The sequence below is a fragment of the Vulpes lagopus genome, chromosome 7 (assembly GCF_018345385.1).
Source record: "Vulpes lagopus strain Blue_001 chromosome 7, ASM1834538v1, whole genome shotgun sequence".
In the NCBI taxonomy this organism is placed as follows: Eukaryota; Metazoa; Chordata; class Mammalia; order Carnivora; family Canidae; genus Vulpes; species Vulpes lagopus.
This window is the reverse complement of record NC_054830.1, coordinates 4,969,287-4,986,291: the sequence shown is the minus strand read 5'-3', so window position 1 is coordinate 4,986,291 and position 17,005 is coordinate 4,969,287. Positions and strand designations below refer to the sequence as shown.

Below are 17,005 nucleotides of genomic sequence, written 5' to 3'. Positions count from 1 at the left end.
TGTGGGTTGATCACCGGGAAGATAGGTTTGGGGAGTCAGAGCTGGGTGTCTCTGGGGTTGTATCATGGGAGGGGAGTTAGGGCAGGGCAGAATCAGGATGTCTGGGTAGGTCCAGGAGTGGGCAGGGCTGGGTCCAGGGGCAATGCAGGACAGGGTTGGCAGGGTATGGGAAGCTTTACTGCCTCCCCTCACCCCACCCCGCACCCCGCACCCCGCCGCCCTGCGTCAGTAGCATTTGCGGTACACGATGTGGGGCCCCTGCTCCTCATACTGCTCCCGAAGGACCCAGCAGGACTGGAAGGCGCGCAACGAGGCCAGGATGGAGCCCCCGATCCACACGGAGAAGTGTCTGGTGGGCTGCGCCGCCACCACCACGTGGGCCTCGGGGGGCAGGCTGCGGAGCAGCTCCGCGCGGAAGCGGCCCTCGAAGCCCTGGAAGAGCGAGGAGCCCCCGCAGAGCAGCACGTTCTGGGCCACATCGGCCCGCACCTCCAGGGGCACCTTCTGAAGGCTCTTTTTGGCCATAGCGGGGACGCCAATGGGCACCAGCCCCGGCATCTCGGGGGGGCTGAACAGCAGCTCCGGGCACTGGAACAGCTCCTTGCCCAACGTGACGGTCCGCCCGTCGGGCAGCTTCAGGACCTGCTGGCAGTCCTGACCCAGCCGGGCCTGCTCCTTGGGGAAGTCGGGGGCCACGTAGCAGTAGCGGTGCTTGATGTTCTCCACCGTGTCCAGGTCCTGCTGGCCCAGCGTCAAGCCCGAGCCGAGCAGCATCTCTGCCAGGAAGGCGGTCAGGTGCGTGCCCGCCAGGTCCAGGCGCTCCGTGGCGTGGGGCAGGTGGTAGCCCTGAAAGACGGGCACCGTGTAGGTGACCCCATGGCCGGTGTCCACCACCAGCCCGCTGACCCTCCCGTGCGCGTAGGCGGACAGCACCGACTGGGAGGCCACGTACATGGCAGGGGAGCACAGTGACTCGAAGGCCACCTCCACCAGCTTCTCGCGGTTGGTGGTGGGGCTGAAGGGTGGGTCGGAGAACAGCAGCGGGTGGTCCCGGGTGGCCACGCGGAGGTCGTGCTCCAGCAGGTGCCGCCAGATGAGCTCGGCCGCGTCCCAGTCCACCAAGATGCCGTTGCGCACCGGCTGCACTAAGGTCAGCTCTGGGCGTGTGCGGGCGGCCTCGCCGATGAAAGTCTCCAGCTCCGGCTGCCCAGCGGTGGTCGGCTTCTTGGGCTGGCAGCCCACGATGGTGGCCACGGTGTAGGTGGGCTGGGCCTGCCCCGCGAAGCCCATCTTACAGGTGCCTGTGCCCATGTCGATGACCACTGCCCCGGTCTTGGGTGGCAACCTGTCCCCCACCATGCTGGGGGTCTTCTCCTGCAGGGTCTTGTTCACCAGGATTGAATTGGGGCTCACGTCAGCCCTGGAGGCCTTTGGGGAGGGCTGGGGCTTCGGGGAGCTGGACTGATTTGCATCCATGGCTGCAGGTGGCTGGGTAAGCTCCTTGGCAAGCTGATCACTTTCCTCTGGGGCGCAGGGGTGTGAGGAGAAAAGGCTGAGGCCCACCAGGGGCAGGCACAGGCAGAGAGAGAAGCCAGCCAGTGGTCTATGACATCATCCTGCCTGCTACCCCCTTCAGAAGACTTCACAATACAGGGGAGGGCATGAGGATGAGCCCCTCTCTGCCGGAGAAAGCTCCCAGAATACTCGTCTATTCTGGATACCCCCAAAGTGGCAAATTTGGAGGAGGGGGCTAAAGGGTGCCTGAGGAGAGACCTCTGATCCAGGTTCCTGACCCCGAGCCCAGTAAGATGCAAGAGTCCTTCTCTTGGTGCTTCCTTTTGAAGCTCTTTATGGTGCGGTAAGGGAGAGCTAGCCGCAGGCTCCTTAGAATTTAATCTTAGAATTAATTTAAAATATTAGCCCTTGGAATATTAATCAGAAGGTGGTTGGCTGGCTGGTGTGGCTTTCTGGTTTCCTTTTTTTTTTTTTTTTTGGCTTTCTGGTTTCCTAAAGGAAACAGAAGCCTGCTTGGGGTGCAGGTGGGGGTAAGGAAAGGCAGAGACACCCCTGTATTGTTCTTTGATCATTCTGCTCTCCCCCATACCTGGCACAGTCTCCCCGCCCCGTTCACGCACAGCAGGAATTTGCCTCTTCACATCTCAGCCAGACACCATCTCCCCTTGAAAGCCTTCCCCGACTTCCCTCCCGTCAACCACATGGTGGTGGTGATGAAGGGGTGTCCACCTCCTATCTAGGGATTTCTTCTGCTTCCCCTTGGTGGGAGGGGGGCTCTGTGGGATCCAAAAAGGAGCTTTCAGCAAGATAAAAGGGGCAGGACAGAACCAGGGAGTTTCCTTCCTTTTTAAGGCTAAACAATATTCCATTGTGTGTATACGCCGCATTTGGCTTATCCATTCACCTGTCCAGGGATGCTTGGATTGCTTCCATGTTCTAGCTCTGGTGGATAATGCTGCTATGAACCTGGTTGTGCAAATATCTCTCCAAGCCCCTGCTTTCAATTCTCTTGGGCATACACCTAGAATTGGGATTGCCAGATCATATGGTAATTCTGTTTTTATTTTTATTATTATTTATTTTTAGTTTTATTATTTTTATTTTTTTTGGTAATTCTGTTTTTAATGGTAAGCATTTTACAATATACAGGTGTATCAAATCAACACACTGTACACCTTAAACTCAGGCGATATTAAGTGTCCATTACATCTCAATAAAGGTAGGGGTGGGGAAGTTCATGGGCCCTCAAGAAATAGCTGAGTATAAGCTGAGTGAAATAAGTCAATCGGAGAAGAACAAACATTATATGGTCTCATTCATTTGGGGAATATAAAAAAATAGTGAAAGGGAATAAAGGGGAAAGGAGAAAAAATGAATGGGAAATATCAGAAAGGGAGACAGAACATGGAAGACTCCTAACTCTGGGAAACAAACTAGGGGTGGGGGCAGGGGAGGTGAGCGGGGGGTGGGGGTGACTGGGTGACGGGCACTGAGGTGGGCACTTGACTAGATGAGCACTGGGTGTTATTCTATATGTTGGCAAATTGAACACCAATAAAAATAAATTTATATAAAAAAAGAAATAGCTGAGTAAATGAACATTTCCAAAAACATGTATCAGATTGCACACAAAATTAATCAATCAATTAATTAAAAACTCAACCTCACTCTCTGGCCCAGGTTAAATCTGGACACAACTGGGACATGAGGCCTTCTTACTTTCATATTCCTATGACGTATTTAGCACCGGGGCTGGCAATTTTTAACACCACTTTAATTAACAGGTGATACCTAACACCAGCAGAAGTAAATTTTGAGGCAACTCTCCCGATCTGTTGTGAAACCTGCTGTCCTTACTTGAGACAATTCCTTCATCACAAATGCACCCTCTTTTGGATGATGTGTATGCAAGAAATGAGTTCTGTCCCCATGAAACCTCAACCCCCCACCTCTCCCCTCCTCTAACCTCTGGCTCCCACCATCTACTTTCTGTCTCTATGGATGTGACTCTTCTAGGGACCTCCTCGAAGTGGAATCCTACTGTATTTGTCCTTCTGTGACCGGTTTATTTCACTGAGCATCATGCTCCTCAAAGTTCTCCCACGTGGAAGCACGTGTCAGAACGTTTTGTGGGAGCATCATATTCTTTTCCATAGTGACCACACCATTTCACATTCCCACTAGCGATGTAGAAGGTCCCAATTCCTCCACATTCTTAACACTTGTTTTTACCTATTTTATCCCCATTTTCCTTTTTAATTATAGCTATTGTAATGAGTGTGAGGTTGTGATGGAGTTTTAAACATCAGCATGTTAGTTCAGGCGGACTGTTCCGTAAAGAATTGAACAGACTGCCCAGCCTTTGGTATCGCTAGTGATACAGCGTGTGCCAAAGGGGAAGTGCTTGCCATTATTCCCCATCACTCTGGAGGATGGGCTCTTGACCTCCCTGAAAGAGTATTTTGGTGAATTAAGGTTATAGTCATTTAAGACAAATAAACGTTTCATCATGGCAAGTGAGAGGGACGCTAGATGCTAGCTTGGAATGAGGGTCAGGTAAATTCTCACTGCATCTTTATGGTAGCATGCTCATTTTTTTTCTGATGGGGGAAATAAAGGCTCAGACAGGTGAGGTAATTTGCCCCAGAATCACACAGCTGGAATGGAACAGGAGCAAATTTGAACTCAGATCTCTGAGATACTGCAGTGACTGAATGTGGGTCTGGAAAATTGTGAGGTCTGAGATCCATCTGAAATAGTAGAAATAGAGGCTGGGACTGTCTTGGCCTCAGGTTCCTCTGTTGTGTCTGGCACATAGTAGATGTTCCATTCCTGGATACCACGGTGAACAGGACAGAGAGCATCATGATTGGAGGCAGCAAGGCAATGACATGGTCAAGACCACAGATCTAGAGCCGACTTCTGGGGTTTAAACCCTGGCTCCCCTCGCTTTTTTGAGAGACAAACTACTAAATGTCTCTGTGCCTCAGCTTCCCTGTTAGCAAGTTAGAGGTAATAATAGTGCTGACTTCAAAGGGTAGCTATGTGGACGGATGAGTTATCTGTGAAGTGTTTAGGTCAGTGATGTTAGGACATCATGCTTTGTGAGGTTTACACAGATTATAGGCATCGTGCACTTCAGTTGTGTGTGTGAGTAACCAGTAAGTGGAAACATCTGAGTATGGGGCACCTGGGTGGCTCAGTCAGTTGGGCATCTGCCTTCATCTCAGGTTGTGATCTCAAGGTCCTCGGATGGAGGAGCCCCACGTAGGCTTCCCTGCTCAATGGGGAGTCTGCATCTTCCTCTGCCCATCCCTCAGCTCTTGCTACCTCTTTCTCTCTCTCTCTCAAATAAATATGTAAAATCTTAAAAAACAAGGGGGGATCTCTGGGTGGCGCAGCGGTTTGGCGCCTGCCTTTGGCCCAGGGCGCAATCCTGGAGACCCGGGATCGGGTCCCACGTCAGGCTCCCAGTGCATGGAGCCTGCTTCTCCCTCTGCCTGTGTCTCTGCCTCTCTCTCTCTCTGTGTGACTATCATAAATAAATAAATAAAAATTAAAAAAATGTTTTAAAAAAAATAAAAAACAAGGGGCATCTAGATGTTCAGTGGTTGAGTATCTGCCTTTGGCTCAGGTCGTGATCCCGGGGTCCTGGGATCGAGTCTTGCATCAGGCTCCTGTGGGGAGCCAGCTTCTCCCTCTGCCTATGTCTCTGCCTCTCACTGTGTCTCTCATGAGTAAATAAAAAAAATCTTAAAAAACAAACCAAAACATTTGAGCAACAGCCCTGCAATGAAATTAGGGATTTAGATGGGCATTACTCTTGAAAGGGCATGTTTTTTGCAAACATATCATCCAGACTTCAGATCTGTGCTCTGGGCTTATCTGAAACCTGTGTGGGCAACCCGCCTTCCACCTCCGCCTGCGGTAGCTGGGAATCCAGTCCTACAGCTTCCTGCCAAGAGAGGGCACCCAAGACCACCAGCTTCTTTTTCTTTCTGCTAAGACCTTCCCCCAGTTGCTGAGGGATTCACAAGGTTGGTTGCATCTTAGGATCACCAGAGGAACTTAGGAAAAAATCCCCATGTTCTGCCTGCACCCCAGACTCGAGTCAGAAGCTCTGCAGATGGAGACAAAGTAGGGGTGATTAATGCTCCCAGGAGATCTTAATGTGATGCAAGTGGAGGTCCATTGATCTGGGTCTTCAACATTCTCATATTCTTTCTTCCTTTTTGCCTTCCTTCTTTCCTTCCTTTTTTTTTTTTTTTTTAAATCTTAAATTCTTAATTCCCCCTGGTAATCAGAAATGATGGACTGGGAGTCTGGGGTTGTGAGGCACTTCTCTGGGATCAGCAGGTTCTCATGCTTAAATGTGTACGACAATCTGCAGAAGGGCTTGTTCAAACACAGAGTTCTGGTCCTGCCCAGAGATTCTGATTCAGCAGGTCCATGGCCCTGCGGAGCATCTGCATCCTAACAAGCTTCCAGGTGATGCTCCTGCTCCCAGTTGGCTGATTCCACTTTGAGGAGCATTGTCTGAAGCCTTGCAGACATCTGGGGGATGAAAGGAAAACTTCTCATAATAAAGCTTCATATGCGCGCACGCGCAAACACACACTCATATAATTTATTATATAAAATATATAGCTGTATTATATAAAAAATATAGTAATGTTATCCAGCCATGAAAAAGAAGGAAGTCCTGCCATTTGTGCAACATAGGTGACACTTGAGGGCATTATGCTAAGTAAGTCAGAGAAAGACAAACACTGTGTGATATCACTCATATGTGGACTCTAACAAAGCTGAATTTGTAGAAACAGAGAGTAGAATGGTGGTTACCAGGGGCTGTGGGATGGGGGAAATGGGGAGATGTTGGTCAAAGGGTACAAACTTCTAGTTATGAGTAAGTTCTGGGGATCTAATGTACAGTAGTGACTATAGTTAACAATACCATAATGTATACTTGAAAGCTGCTAAGAGAGTAGATCTTCAGTGTTCTCACCACAAAAATAGTGATTATGAGATGTGAAACATGTGGTGGTAATCATTTTGCAGTATTCAAGCATATCCATCATTGTGGACCTTGAACTTACACAGTGTTACATGTCTGTTACATCTCCATGAAGCTGGAAAAAAAAATACAGAATAAAAGACACAACTCATACAGGGTTTAAGGCAAGAAGCTCAGGGAATCAGTGGTGGATTCTCTTTGTTTAATGCCATTGTTATGTTCTACAAAGTTGCCACAAACCGTGATGAACTCCAGTTACAACATTTTCATCAGCCATTCAAAACATAACTTTGTGTTATGCGTGTTTCTGTTTAAATACTATTGATCTTACTAACACTGAAGTCACAGCCAAACATCACTGTACCTCACACCTGAATGAGGCTTGTCAGGCATACGCATTTTCTCTGCAAGGCACAGCAAAGTCTTCTTGCACGTGAAAAGGCTAGGCAGCAGTGTGGCACGATGCTTCCGGCCAGTTTAAATAGTGAAACCACGGGAAGAAAACACAAAAGTGTGAAACCCGGGGCACTCAGCAGGTTGTGAAAAGGGAACTTGCTTATGGTATTGAAAGCGCAACAAGAAGACAGAGCTTTGCCTTGTTGGAACTCAGTTGGGAAGAAACATGTAGGCAACTCAGATTTTTTGCTGCTGTGTACGTGTCCACAAATGGCCATAAAGGTCTCAGCAGTACTAAGTTTTCGGTTATAATAAATACATTTAAGTTGATAAGTTCTCAAATATGGATTCTGTGAATGGGAATTTACTGTACGCAGACATGTATATACACGTATGGGAATCTCATATGTATGTACATACATATATGTTGGGCCACCTGGATTGATGTTCTGTTTTATTTACCATTTCTCTACTATTTTTCTCTGTGCCTTTTAATTTTGTTTTGTGATGTTTTCCTACATTTTATATTTTAATCCTCCTATTGTTTTTCATTTCTCCTACCACTAAAAAATTCTAACATCTTTTTGTTCTTTAAAGAAAAAAATCTTGGGCAGCCCCGGTGGCACAGCGGTTAGCGCCACCTTCAGCCCGGGGTGTGACCCCGGGGTCCCAGGATCGAGTCCTGCGTTGGGCTCCCTGCATGGAGCCTGCTTCTCTCTCTGCCTGTGTCTCTGCCTCTCTTTCGCTCTCTCTGAATAAATAAATAAATAAATATAAAAAAAAGAAAAAATCTTTTTCTTGCTTCACAGATACAGTCTTTTAGTTTTACCTCTGAATACCAGTCAGTTATAGCTCTGATGTTACTAAGAGTTTCTTTTTTGATGTCTTCTTCCCTCAGTCTGTTTTCTCCAAAGTGCTTTCATTTTCAGTACGACTGTTGTGGTCTCTGTCTCTTGTACGAGATACTGTTTGGTTAATTGGGTAAGAAGGTGATTGGAAGCTCTGTGAACATGAGTTAGTCTCGTTTATACTTTGGTTTTCTATTTAGGGTGACCTGGATCGGCTGTATCCTTGGGGCTTCCTTAGTGGTAGTTTTTGTTTTATTTTGTTGTTATTTGTGCATGTCTTTTGTTTTGTTTTCTTTTTTGGACTGGCTGATTCTCAGAAAAGACTCTCATAGGAGCCAGTCCTTTGGGTAGCTACCCCAAATGCTGGATGAATGCTCTAATTCTTTCTCTCCATAGGAAGCCAGGATTTGGGTTTTGTGCCCTATTTGCTCTGTGCTGAGGTGGGTAAAGGTCTGTGGCCAGTGAGAGTATGCTTTCCAAATCATCACAGTTGTTCTCAGTGGCTCCCCATCTGGAGCACCTTCCCGTCAGTTCTCAGACTCAGGCAAAACAGAAACCAACCCCTTGGGGAGTCCCTCAAGATATTAGATATTAGAACTGAGTTACAGTTCAGTGCTTTCCTTACCTTCTCAGGGATAAGCTGGGAGCTGGGAGCTTCCTCCTGATTGTGTGGTGCTGTGATGGGGGAGACATTATGGGGAGAAGGTGTCATGTACTTTCCTACTGGCTTCGATGGAGCTGGTCTCATGCTTGATTGGGGTGCAGGACCCCCTCAATTAGCCTCTGAATTTTTCACAAAGAGAATCAATCCGTGTATTGTTGGCTTGGTGTGTCCACATGGGAAAGGAAGTCTGGGGCTTCCCACCATCTTGTTGATGTTGTGGCTCATCTCTGGGTATAAGGACCTGGGTCATATTGGATTAGAGCCCACCCTAAGAACCTCATTTCAACTTAATTACCCTTTAAAGGCCTTATCTCTTAAGACAATCATATTATGAGGTCCTGGGGGGTTAGAATTTCAACATATGAATTTTAAGGGGATATGATTCAGCATATAACAATGCTACAACATGGATAGATCTCTAAAACATTTTTTTTTAATTTTTATTTATTTATGATAGTCACAGAGAGAGAGAGAGGCAGAGACATAGGCAGAGGGAGAAGCAGGCTCCATGCACCGGGAGCCTGATGTGGGATTCGATCCCGGGTCTCCAGGATCGCGCCCTGGGCCAAAGGCAAGCGCCAAACCACTGCGCCACCCAGGGATCCCAGATCTCTAAAACATTATGCTAAGTAAAAGAATTCAGACACAAAAGGTCATGTATGATTCTATTTATATGAAATAGATAAAATTTGTGGATACAGACAACAGATTGGTGGTTGCCAGAGTCTGGGCAATGGGAGTGACTGCTTCATGAGCATGGAGTCTCCTTCGGAGGATGAAAATGTTTCAGAACTAGATCAAGGTGATGGGTGCATAGCACTGTGAATGTACTAAATTCCACCAAATTATACACCTCAAAATGACTAGTTTTATGTTTATGTGAATTTTGTCTCAATAAAAAAGTGTGTGTTTATGTCCATATAAAGAGATAAAGCTATATGATTAGAGAATAACAATTGGTGAAGGGCATATGGGTAATCCACTTTTCTGTAGGTTTAAAATTTCTTGAGTAAAAAGCTAGAAAAACCGAGAAAAGACTTGCTTTGTGATTTCCTTAAATTTAGGCTTTTGTCCAAAGAAAAAAGGTGATGGGGGGATCCCTGGGTGGTGCAGCGGTTTGGCGCCTGCCTTTGGCCCAGGGCGCGATCCTGGAGACCCGGGATCGGGTCCCATGTCGGGCTCCCAGTGCATGGAGCCTGCTTCTCCCTCTGCCTATGTCTCTGCCTCTCTCTCTCTCTCTGTGTGACTATCATAAATAAAAAAAAAATAAAAAAAAAATAAAAAAGAAAAAAGGTGATGATGGTTTGTTAGCAAAAAAGGGCAAAGTAAGTCAATTCAAAAAACAACTAAAAGTCAGTTGATTAAAGAAAAATACAGGTATATTCTGCAGACTATCTACCAGACCACCTGGTTAATCTTTACCAGCAGAATGCAAACTCTCCTAGTGTTAATGCTTGAACTTCCTACGATGTATGTATCTCTCAATACGTTTTCTGGCTCATGGTTACACAGGGAATTGTTTATATTTACATCAAGTGAAATACAAGATTTTAAGAAAGCAACACATAGAGAAAGTGTGCCAAGTGATAACCAAGGTGAGTGTGTATCTCACGTACTGCCAGCGTTGAGAGATTATTGTGACATCTTATTCAATGTGAATCATTGTCTGCTGTTGTGTGCTGACCCAGAGCTTTCTACATTTTGGTAAAAGCAAAGGTTAACACTTCTACAGTGAGTCCTCAAAGAGTTGAGGGACCGAAGGATACCTTGGAAAAGGAAGCAATAGAGAAATATCACTTCATATCAAGCAACTGTAAATAAATATGCTCATTTTGCAGTCAACAGGAAGCGATGTTTGAAGTATTTCATACCCTAACACAAGAGTTTGTTACCAATACATAAGCTTTTTACTGGTTTTAGGTACAGTTCAGAAAATTGGTTGAAAGTTTGGAGTTGATGTAAAATACAACCTTTCCTATTTAAAAGAATGTAGAAGAGAGTCCCAGTTGACAGTTTTATGTTCATGTCATTTTCAGGAATGGATAACTAATGCTAAGTAGGAGACACCTGTTAAGATGGCACATGGAGATGGCAACAAATAAGATGGTGTGCAATGGATTAATATTTGAGGTACACGTCTAGAGTGGTAACAATTTCTTTATCTTCATCTCTTCCCCCATCCTTTAGAACAACATGGCTCAGCCATAAATAACTTTAAGCATGGCTTGTTCCATCCATCCATCCATCCATCCTTGATACAGTTCAACATGCTAGGTGTTGAGGATTCAGGACCCACTCCTCACTACCCCATATCTTGATTCCTCTTTTCAAACTCCTATCTCCTCCAGCTATCCCTGTTCAATAAATATCCATGTGTCCATGTGCTTTGGGTACCAGTGATACAGAAATCAATAATAGCAGGAGCCTTGATGTCAAGGAACTCATGGCCTATGGAAGTGTTACTCAAAGTGTAGTCCACGAGCTAGTATTGGCCCTTGAGGAGAAAAGGACCTTGAAACAGATTATGAATTAACAATATCACTAAGCTTTAGTTCAACTGATGTTTCTTCCAGAACAAGACTTTCTCAATTAAGGAAGCAGTGTGTTGAGTAGCTTTCTGGCACAAGCTCCCTATCTCCAGGCAGATTGTCGCAACTACTTTGAGTACTGCTCTAGAATCTGCTTGGAAAGATGTCATGGGAATGTCAAATCCAATTTGTAAGGTCTGGCTATAGGGTGTGCTGAGCTGAGAAGTTCCATCCAGGCTTAGAGGTAGAAAGCCATGAGTCCAATTACTAATGTCTGCCATGGAATTGGGAGTCAAGTGTGGTGGCATGGCACAAGGAATTTGCTGGTAGTTGCCTACTGTATATCAAGTCCTTAACACATGTCACTTATTCCTGCTTCTATCCTGGTTCCACCCTGTTGCCACTTGTCTGACCCACCTTTGTTTTTAGCAACACTTCATAATTCACTTGGGCTTGGGAGCCTTGTCTGTGACTTCCTTCAGTGGGCATCCTTGCTTAGGGTAGCTTGGCTCTCTGGTATCTGCCCTTTCCTCTGGCTCTGGCTGTGGATGCATAATATGCTCACAGGCACTAGAACGATTGGACAACTACCTTTGGACCATTGCATCTCCTGAGTCTTGGAAGCCCCTAAAGAATGGAGTCTAGAGGAGGAAGTATCACAGCCCAGGGAAGCTGTCTTGTAGCTGTTTTACCACCATCACTGGTTCATTATTTAACTCAGAAGAAATCTCCTGGACATAAAATTTCTTTGGGGAGCAAGGGATCCATTTGCAACAATGGATTCCCTCATTTTCTCCTCCTAATTAGATCCAAACAAAAAGACTGGGACATCTGTCAAATTCATTTATTCACATTAGTGCTGCCCATCCTTCCTGTAGTTGAGAGATGAGTAAATATTTTTCCACAACCTCCAGGGACAAAATATCAGGGGCTCTAGGCTCCCACTGCAATTAATTTTCCCCCTTGCAGAAAGGGAGATGCAGAGTGGTTTCCTATGCAAAAGGTCTCCCTAGAGCCCCCATCCCTACCTGATATCTATTCTTGCATAGACAGAAGCAGCCTTGGTTAAACCCTTGACGCTGGAATCCAGGAGGTTATTAGGGACTATCCTAGAATGAGAGGTGTTGACATGCTTATGAGGTATTGAGAAAGGTCCTTTACTCTACACCCAGACCCTGGAGGCAAGAACTTGGAACCCAGGCATGTGGAGATATTGGGGGTCCAGGCACGATTTAGATATTAGACATTATGGCAGGATGGATCTGAAGAACTGATATTGTTTCCTGTTGAGAAGCTGGGTTGACAGGAATAGAATGGAAGGATGAATTCTTGTCTACTTCTTTGACATTTGCCAGCCTTCAGGCAGTTGTCTTGTTTTATTGAATGTTTATTCTTTTCTGTCTTCATTGCTATGAACCCAAGGTGGCCAGGTCTCTAGAGAGCAGAAGGTCATCTACGCTGATGTTCAATCAATGTTGAAGGTCATCTCATGTTGACCTTCCATAAGAGCTGTTGGAAGCAGTCAGGTATGGGCATCTGACCTTGGTCATGGGGCTGGTACCAGAACAACCCTTCTGGCATGAGTTGGGAAACCTTCAGGACTGGCCATCCACATCAGTGATTCCCCAGAGGAGTTCTCAGTTCTCACCTCCTGAGCACAAGAGCTGCAAGAAAGAGGCAGCATCTGGGGATGTGCTGGTTCCAAATCCTAGCCTGTCCTCTCAGGAGTTGTGTGAGTTTAGGTAAGTCACATACCCTTCCTCAGCTCATTGTCAATAACTTTAGTTCCAACCAAAATATTGCTTCCCTTACAGAATATATTCACTCAGCAACTATTTATTGAGCAAGCTTTATTGTGGATTCTTGAACTTGTGTGATTGGATGTGAGGATTAAATAAACAATATAAATGACAGTGTCCTGAAAACTGTCATTTGATTAGTTAGGTGACCAAGGGTCCAGATCATGCCTGGTCATGGTGGAGAAATATGAAAGTTGTATGGGCAACAGGAAGGTAAATAATGCCAGTGTCTTTTCCCTAGTCATTTGGAATCAGCAAAGGGACCCCCAGACCCAAGTTTGGCATTACTGAGGAGAATGGGAAAGGAAGTGGTAAAATCACATGTTGGAGACTTGCCAGGGTCTTCTCTTCAACCCAGAAGAGAAGTACTGATTTAGGAGTCACAGATGATTCGGCCCAGGTTTGAGTGAGTCATGGCTAGCTTTGCTCAGCTCTCCCTGTCTGACTTGCAGGGCAGGGGTTGGGGTGGTTGGGTGGATGCAATCTTTTTCCAAAAGAGGTCTTGTTGGGAAAGAGTTTGTCAAAAGCTCAAGACACAAGGGCATCACAACCAGAATCTCCAGCCACTGAGGAACTGCTGGCTAGAGATCCCAAAATCCTGGGTGTTTGCATAACAGGAGGAATACCTGGGCACCCTGAAAGGAAAGGCAAGTTTGGGAGCAAATAGAGCTGAGTATGTGAACATGTGCAACAAATTCTGAAATATCTTTTACAGTGTTTGGGGGATATGTGGACTGTCAAGGGAAAAAACAGGGACTTTGGAATCAGATTCCTATTTTGTTCGAATTTTGGCTGTTACTTTGCTAGGTGGTGCTGGGCAAGTCACTATAGTTCTCTGAACCTGTCCATGTCTTCTCATCCAAAAAATACAGATCAATAATGCCTACAGGCAGGTTTTTTTTATTGTGGTAAAACACACAGAAAAACATTTATAATTTTAATCACTTTTAAGTGTACTGTTCATGGCATTAAGTATATTTACATTGTTTGTGAAACCATTTCCACCATCCATCTCCAGGACTTGAAGATTTTAGTGTTAAACATGTAAAACACTTAGTCAGATGCCTGATACACAATCAGTACTCAGTTTGTATCAGCTTCTTGAGAGTGAGGATGTATGAGTGGACAGAGTAAGACCAGGTTCATTTGGACACTTAAATAGCTCTTGACAGGAGCTTGTGGTAAAAGCTATTTCACTGGCTAGGATACTTGGTGGTTTGGGGCAACTGATTGGGTATAAGATAGGAGGAAATTGCAAGAGTTAATTTTTTTTCCTGTATGGAGACATGGTAATTATAGTAAGATACTCCCAGGATTTATGTGGGGTCTGAGCTTAATCCAATTTAAGAATAAACATCTGAAAAAAGATTTGAGTAAAGCCCATGCAGGTTACAGTTGTTCTGTCTCTAAGCCAGAGGTTCTCACCTGGGGGTGATTCTACCTCACTAGGTACGTCTGGCCACGTGTGGAACCAGTTTTGGTTTCCATGATGAGGGGTGGTGGTTGAGGGTGCTACTGGTATCTAGTGGGTTAAAACTAGGGATACAGCTAAACTTCATACAATGTAAAGGGCAGTTTCCCATGACAAAAAATTATTTGTCCTCAGGTAATGCCACAGTGGAAAACCCTGTTGTAATGCAACAGAGTTGGGGATGAATGGAGTTTTAAAGACTCTAAGGGATCTTAGAGGTTAGCAAAAGGGCAGATGGGTTTCTACACAGTATGGACAAGGGCATCACAGAGCAGCACTAAAGAGGATGACAGAACTGGACAGGTCAGGCTTGACCATGGAAGGGGCCACAGTGTTGAATAATAGTAATAACAGAAACCAACACTGATGAGAATGTTTTATGTGCCTGGCATCGTGCTAAGCATGCATCAGCCAGTGATCTCTAATGCTTTTTGTATCTAGAGAATTAGTAATAATTTTAAGACAATTATATGCTTCATATGTATTATGTATAATTCATTATATAATTATATAAATTATATTTATTATATATAATTTACAATTTATTGAGCACTTGCCACATGTCAGCTCTTAACATATCTTTTAAAAATATTTTATTTATTTGAGAGAGGGAGAGAGAGAGAGTGCATAAGTCAGGGGGGGGGAGGAGGGCAGTGGGGGAGGGAGAGGGAGAATCTCAAGCAGATTCTATGCTAGGGGCAGAGCCCAATGCCTGAGAACCCTGGGAGCCCAGGACCCTGAGATCATGACCTGAGCTGAAACCAACAGCTGGATGCTCAACTGACTGAGCCACCCAGGCTCCTCAACATTCATCCTTTTATTTAATCTTCACAACTATACCTTGACTCAGATTATTGCCACCCATTTTATGGATGAAGAAACAAGTTAAGTAGCTACTCAAGGTCATGCTACTACAAAGCAGTTGAGCTGGAATTCAAGCTCATTTTAATCTGACCTCTGTTGCACCACCAACTCGTACCAATCCCATGTGCTCTATTTTTTTTTTTTGTGCCTGGAACGACTTTCCTTCTTCTGGATGCCTCTAAAACTCCTAATTGATATTCAAAATCTGGCTCCAATGCCTCCTCTTCTGTGAAGCCCTCTCTGACCACCCTCATCCCCTGCGTACCTACAGTCTGACCACCCGCAGGTCACTACTTTTCATCTAATGCAACAAAGTCACCAATAAAGTACAATAAAGTACACTGACAACTGTCCTCCTCCACCCAAACCCAGGCCATTTGATCCCCAGCCTGCTGCCACCCATAGCCACCCTCTATGGCTCACACGCCCCCTAGATTCATACCCTCAGTATAACCAAGGGTAAGCTACTCATCTATTTCTCTTTCCTCCAGAGTGTCATCCAGGCACTTGTACCCAGGCTTTTCTCTGTTTTCTTCCTTGGCTGATTGCTTCAGCTTCATCATCCTCTATTTCACCTACCAGCCTTCTTGGACTCTCACCTCTGCTTTGGACACAGGACTATTGGGAGGAGAGGTATTGAGACATTCTACTAGAGCTAGGTTACTGTCTTTGAGACTTCAGTGTTTGGACCTCAAGAATAAGTGGTAACTCTTCACTGGGGTGTGGCCAAGTATCTCATTCAGAGATGCAAGTTCCTGCTTTCCCATACCATGCCTGTGACAGACATTGCTAATTAATCATGGAATTTCCAACTGCTGATTCTGGCTGTGACCTCATAATACTGTTCCAGGCAGCCACTACCAAGCAGTGGCACTTGGCATGCGGGTCAAAACTCACTTGCCATCCATACTCAGCCTTCTTGCAACTGGTGTCTTTCCTGCAGCAAAAGTACGTTGTGTGAAACATGGGGGATGTGAATCAATCAGTGACCTCTGACTTCGTTCTCGTGGGCCTCTTCAGTCACTCAGGGTCACGTCAGCTACTCTTCTCCCTGGTGGCTGCCACGTTTACCATGGGCCTCCTGGGCAACACCATTCTGCTCTTCGTGATCCGCACGGACTCCCGGCTCCACACACCCATGTACTTTCTGCTCAGCCAACTCTCTCTGTTTGATGTTGGCTTCCCCCTGGTCACCATCCCCAAGATGGCATCCGACTTTCTGCAGGGAGACGGGTCCATCTCCTTCGGGGGTTGCGCAGCTCAAATATTCTTCCTGACTCTGATGGGCGTGGCTGAGGGCATCCTGTTGGCCCTCATGTCCTATGACCGCTATGTTGCCGTGTGTCACCCTCTGCAGTATCCCGTGCTCATGAGGCGCCAGGTGTGCTTGCTCATGGTGGGCTCTTCCTGGCTAGCAGGGGTGCTCAACGCCTCCGTCCAGACCTCCATCACTCTGCACTTCCCCTACTGCGCCTCCCGCATCGTGGACCACTTCTTCTGCGAGGTGCCAGCCCTGCTGAAACTCTCCTGCGCAGACACCTCAGCCTACGAGTTGGCGCTGTCCACCTCGGGGGTGCTGATCCTTGTGCTTCCACTTTTCCTCATTGCTACTTCCTACGGCCACGTGTTGGGGGCCGTTATACGCATGCACTCAGAGGAGGCCCGAAACAAAGCCTTCACCACCTGTTCCTCGCACATCACAGTAGTGGGTCTCTTTTACGGAGCAGCTGTGTTCATGTACATGGTGCCGGGTGCCTACCACAGCCCATACCAGGACAATGTGGTCTCCCTGTTCTATAGCCTTGTCACCCCCACACTCAATCCCCTTATCTACAGTCTGAGGAACCGGGAGGTGCGGATGGCTCTGGTCAAAGTGCTCAGCAGAACTGGGCTCAGGCCAAAGTGA

General features: G+C 46.1%; 2 protein-coding genes across 2 annotated transcripts; one reads left to right on the top strand and one right to left on the bottom strand.

Annotated features, from left to right (window-relative positions):
- Positions 1-225: 225 nt before the first annotated feature.
- Positions 226-1,476, bottom strand: ACTL9 (actin like 9). The gene has a single exon (XM_041761123.1). The coding sequence runs from the start codon at positions 1,474-1,476 to the stop codon at positions 226-228; it is 1,251 nt and encodes a 416-aa protein (XP_041617057.1).
- Positions 1,477-16,063: 14,587 nt separating this feature from the next.
- On the top strand, positions 16,064-17,005 carry LOC121494679 (olfactory receptor 2Z1). Its single transcript, XM_041761378.1, has one exon. It carries the CDS (start codon positions 16,064-16,066, stop codon positions 17,003-17,005), a length of 942 nt encoding a protein of 313 aa, XP_041617312.1.

Excerpts from the sequence above, each read along its gene's own strand:
- LOC121494679 (XM_041761378.1), top strand. The coding sequence starts at position 16,064 with ATGGGGGATGTGAATCAATCAGTGACCTCTGACTTCGTTCTCGTGGGC.
- ACTL9 (XM_041761123.1), bottom strand. The coding sequence starts at position 1,476 with ATGGATGCAAATCAGTCCAGCTCCCCGAAGCCCCAGCCCTCCCCAAAG.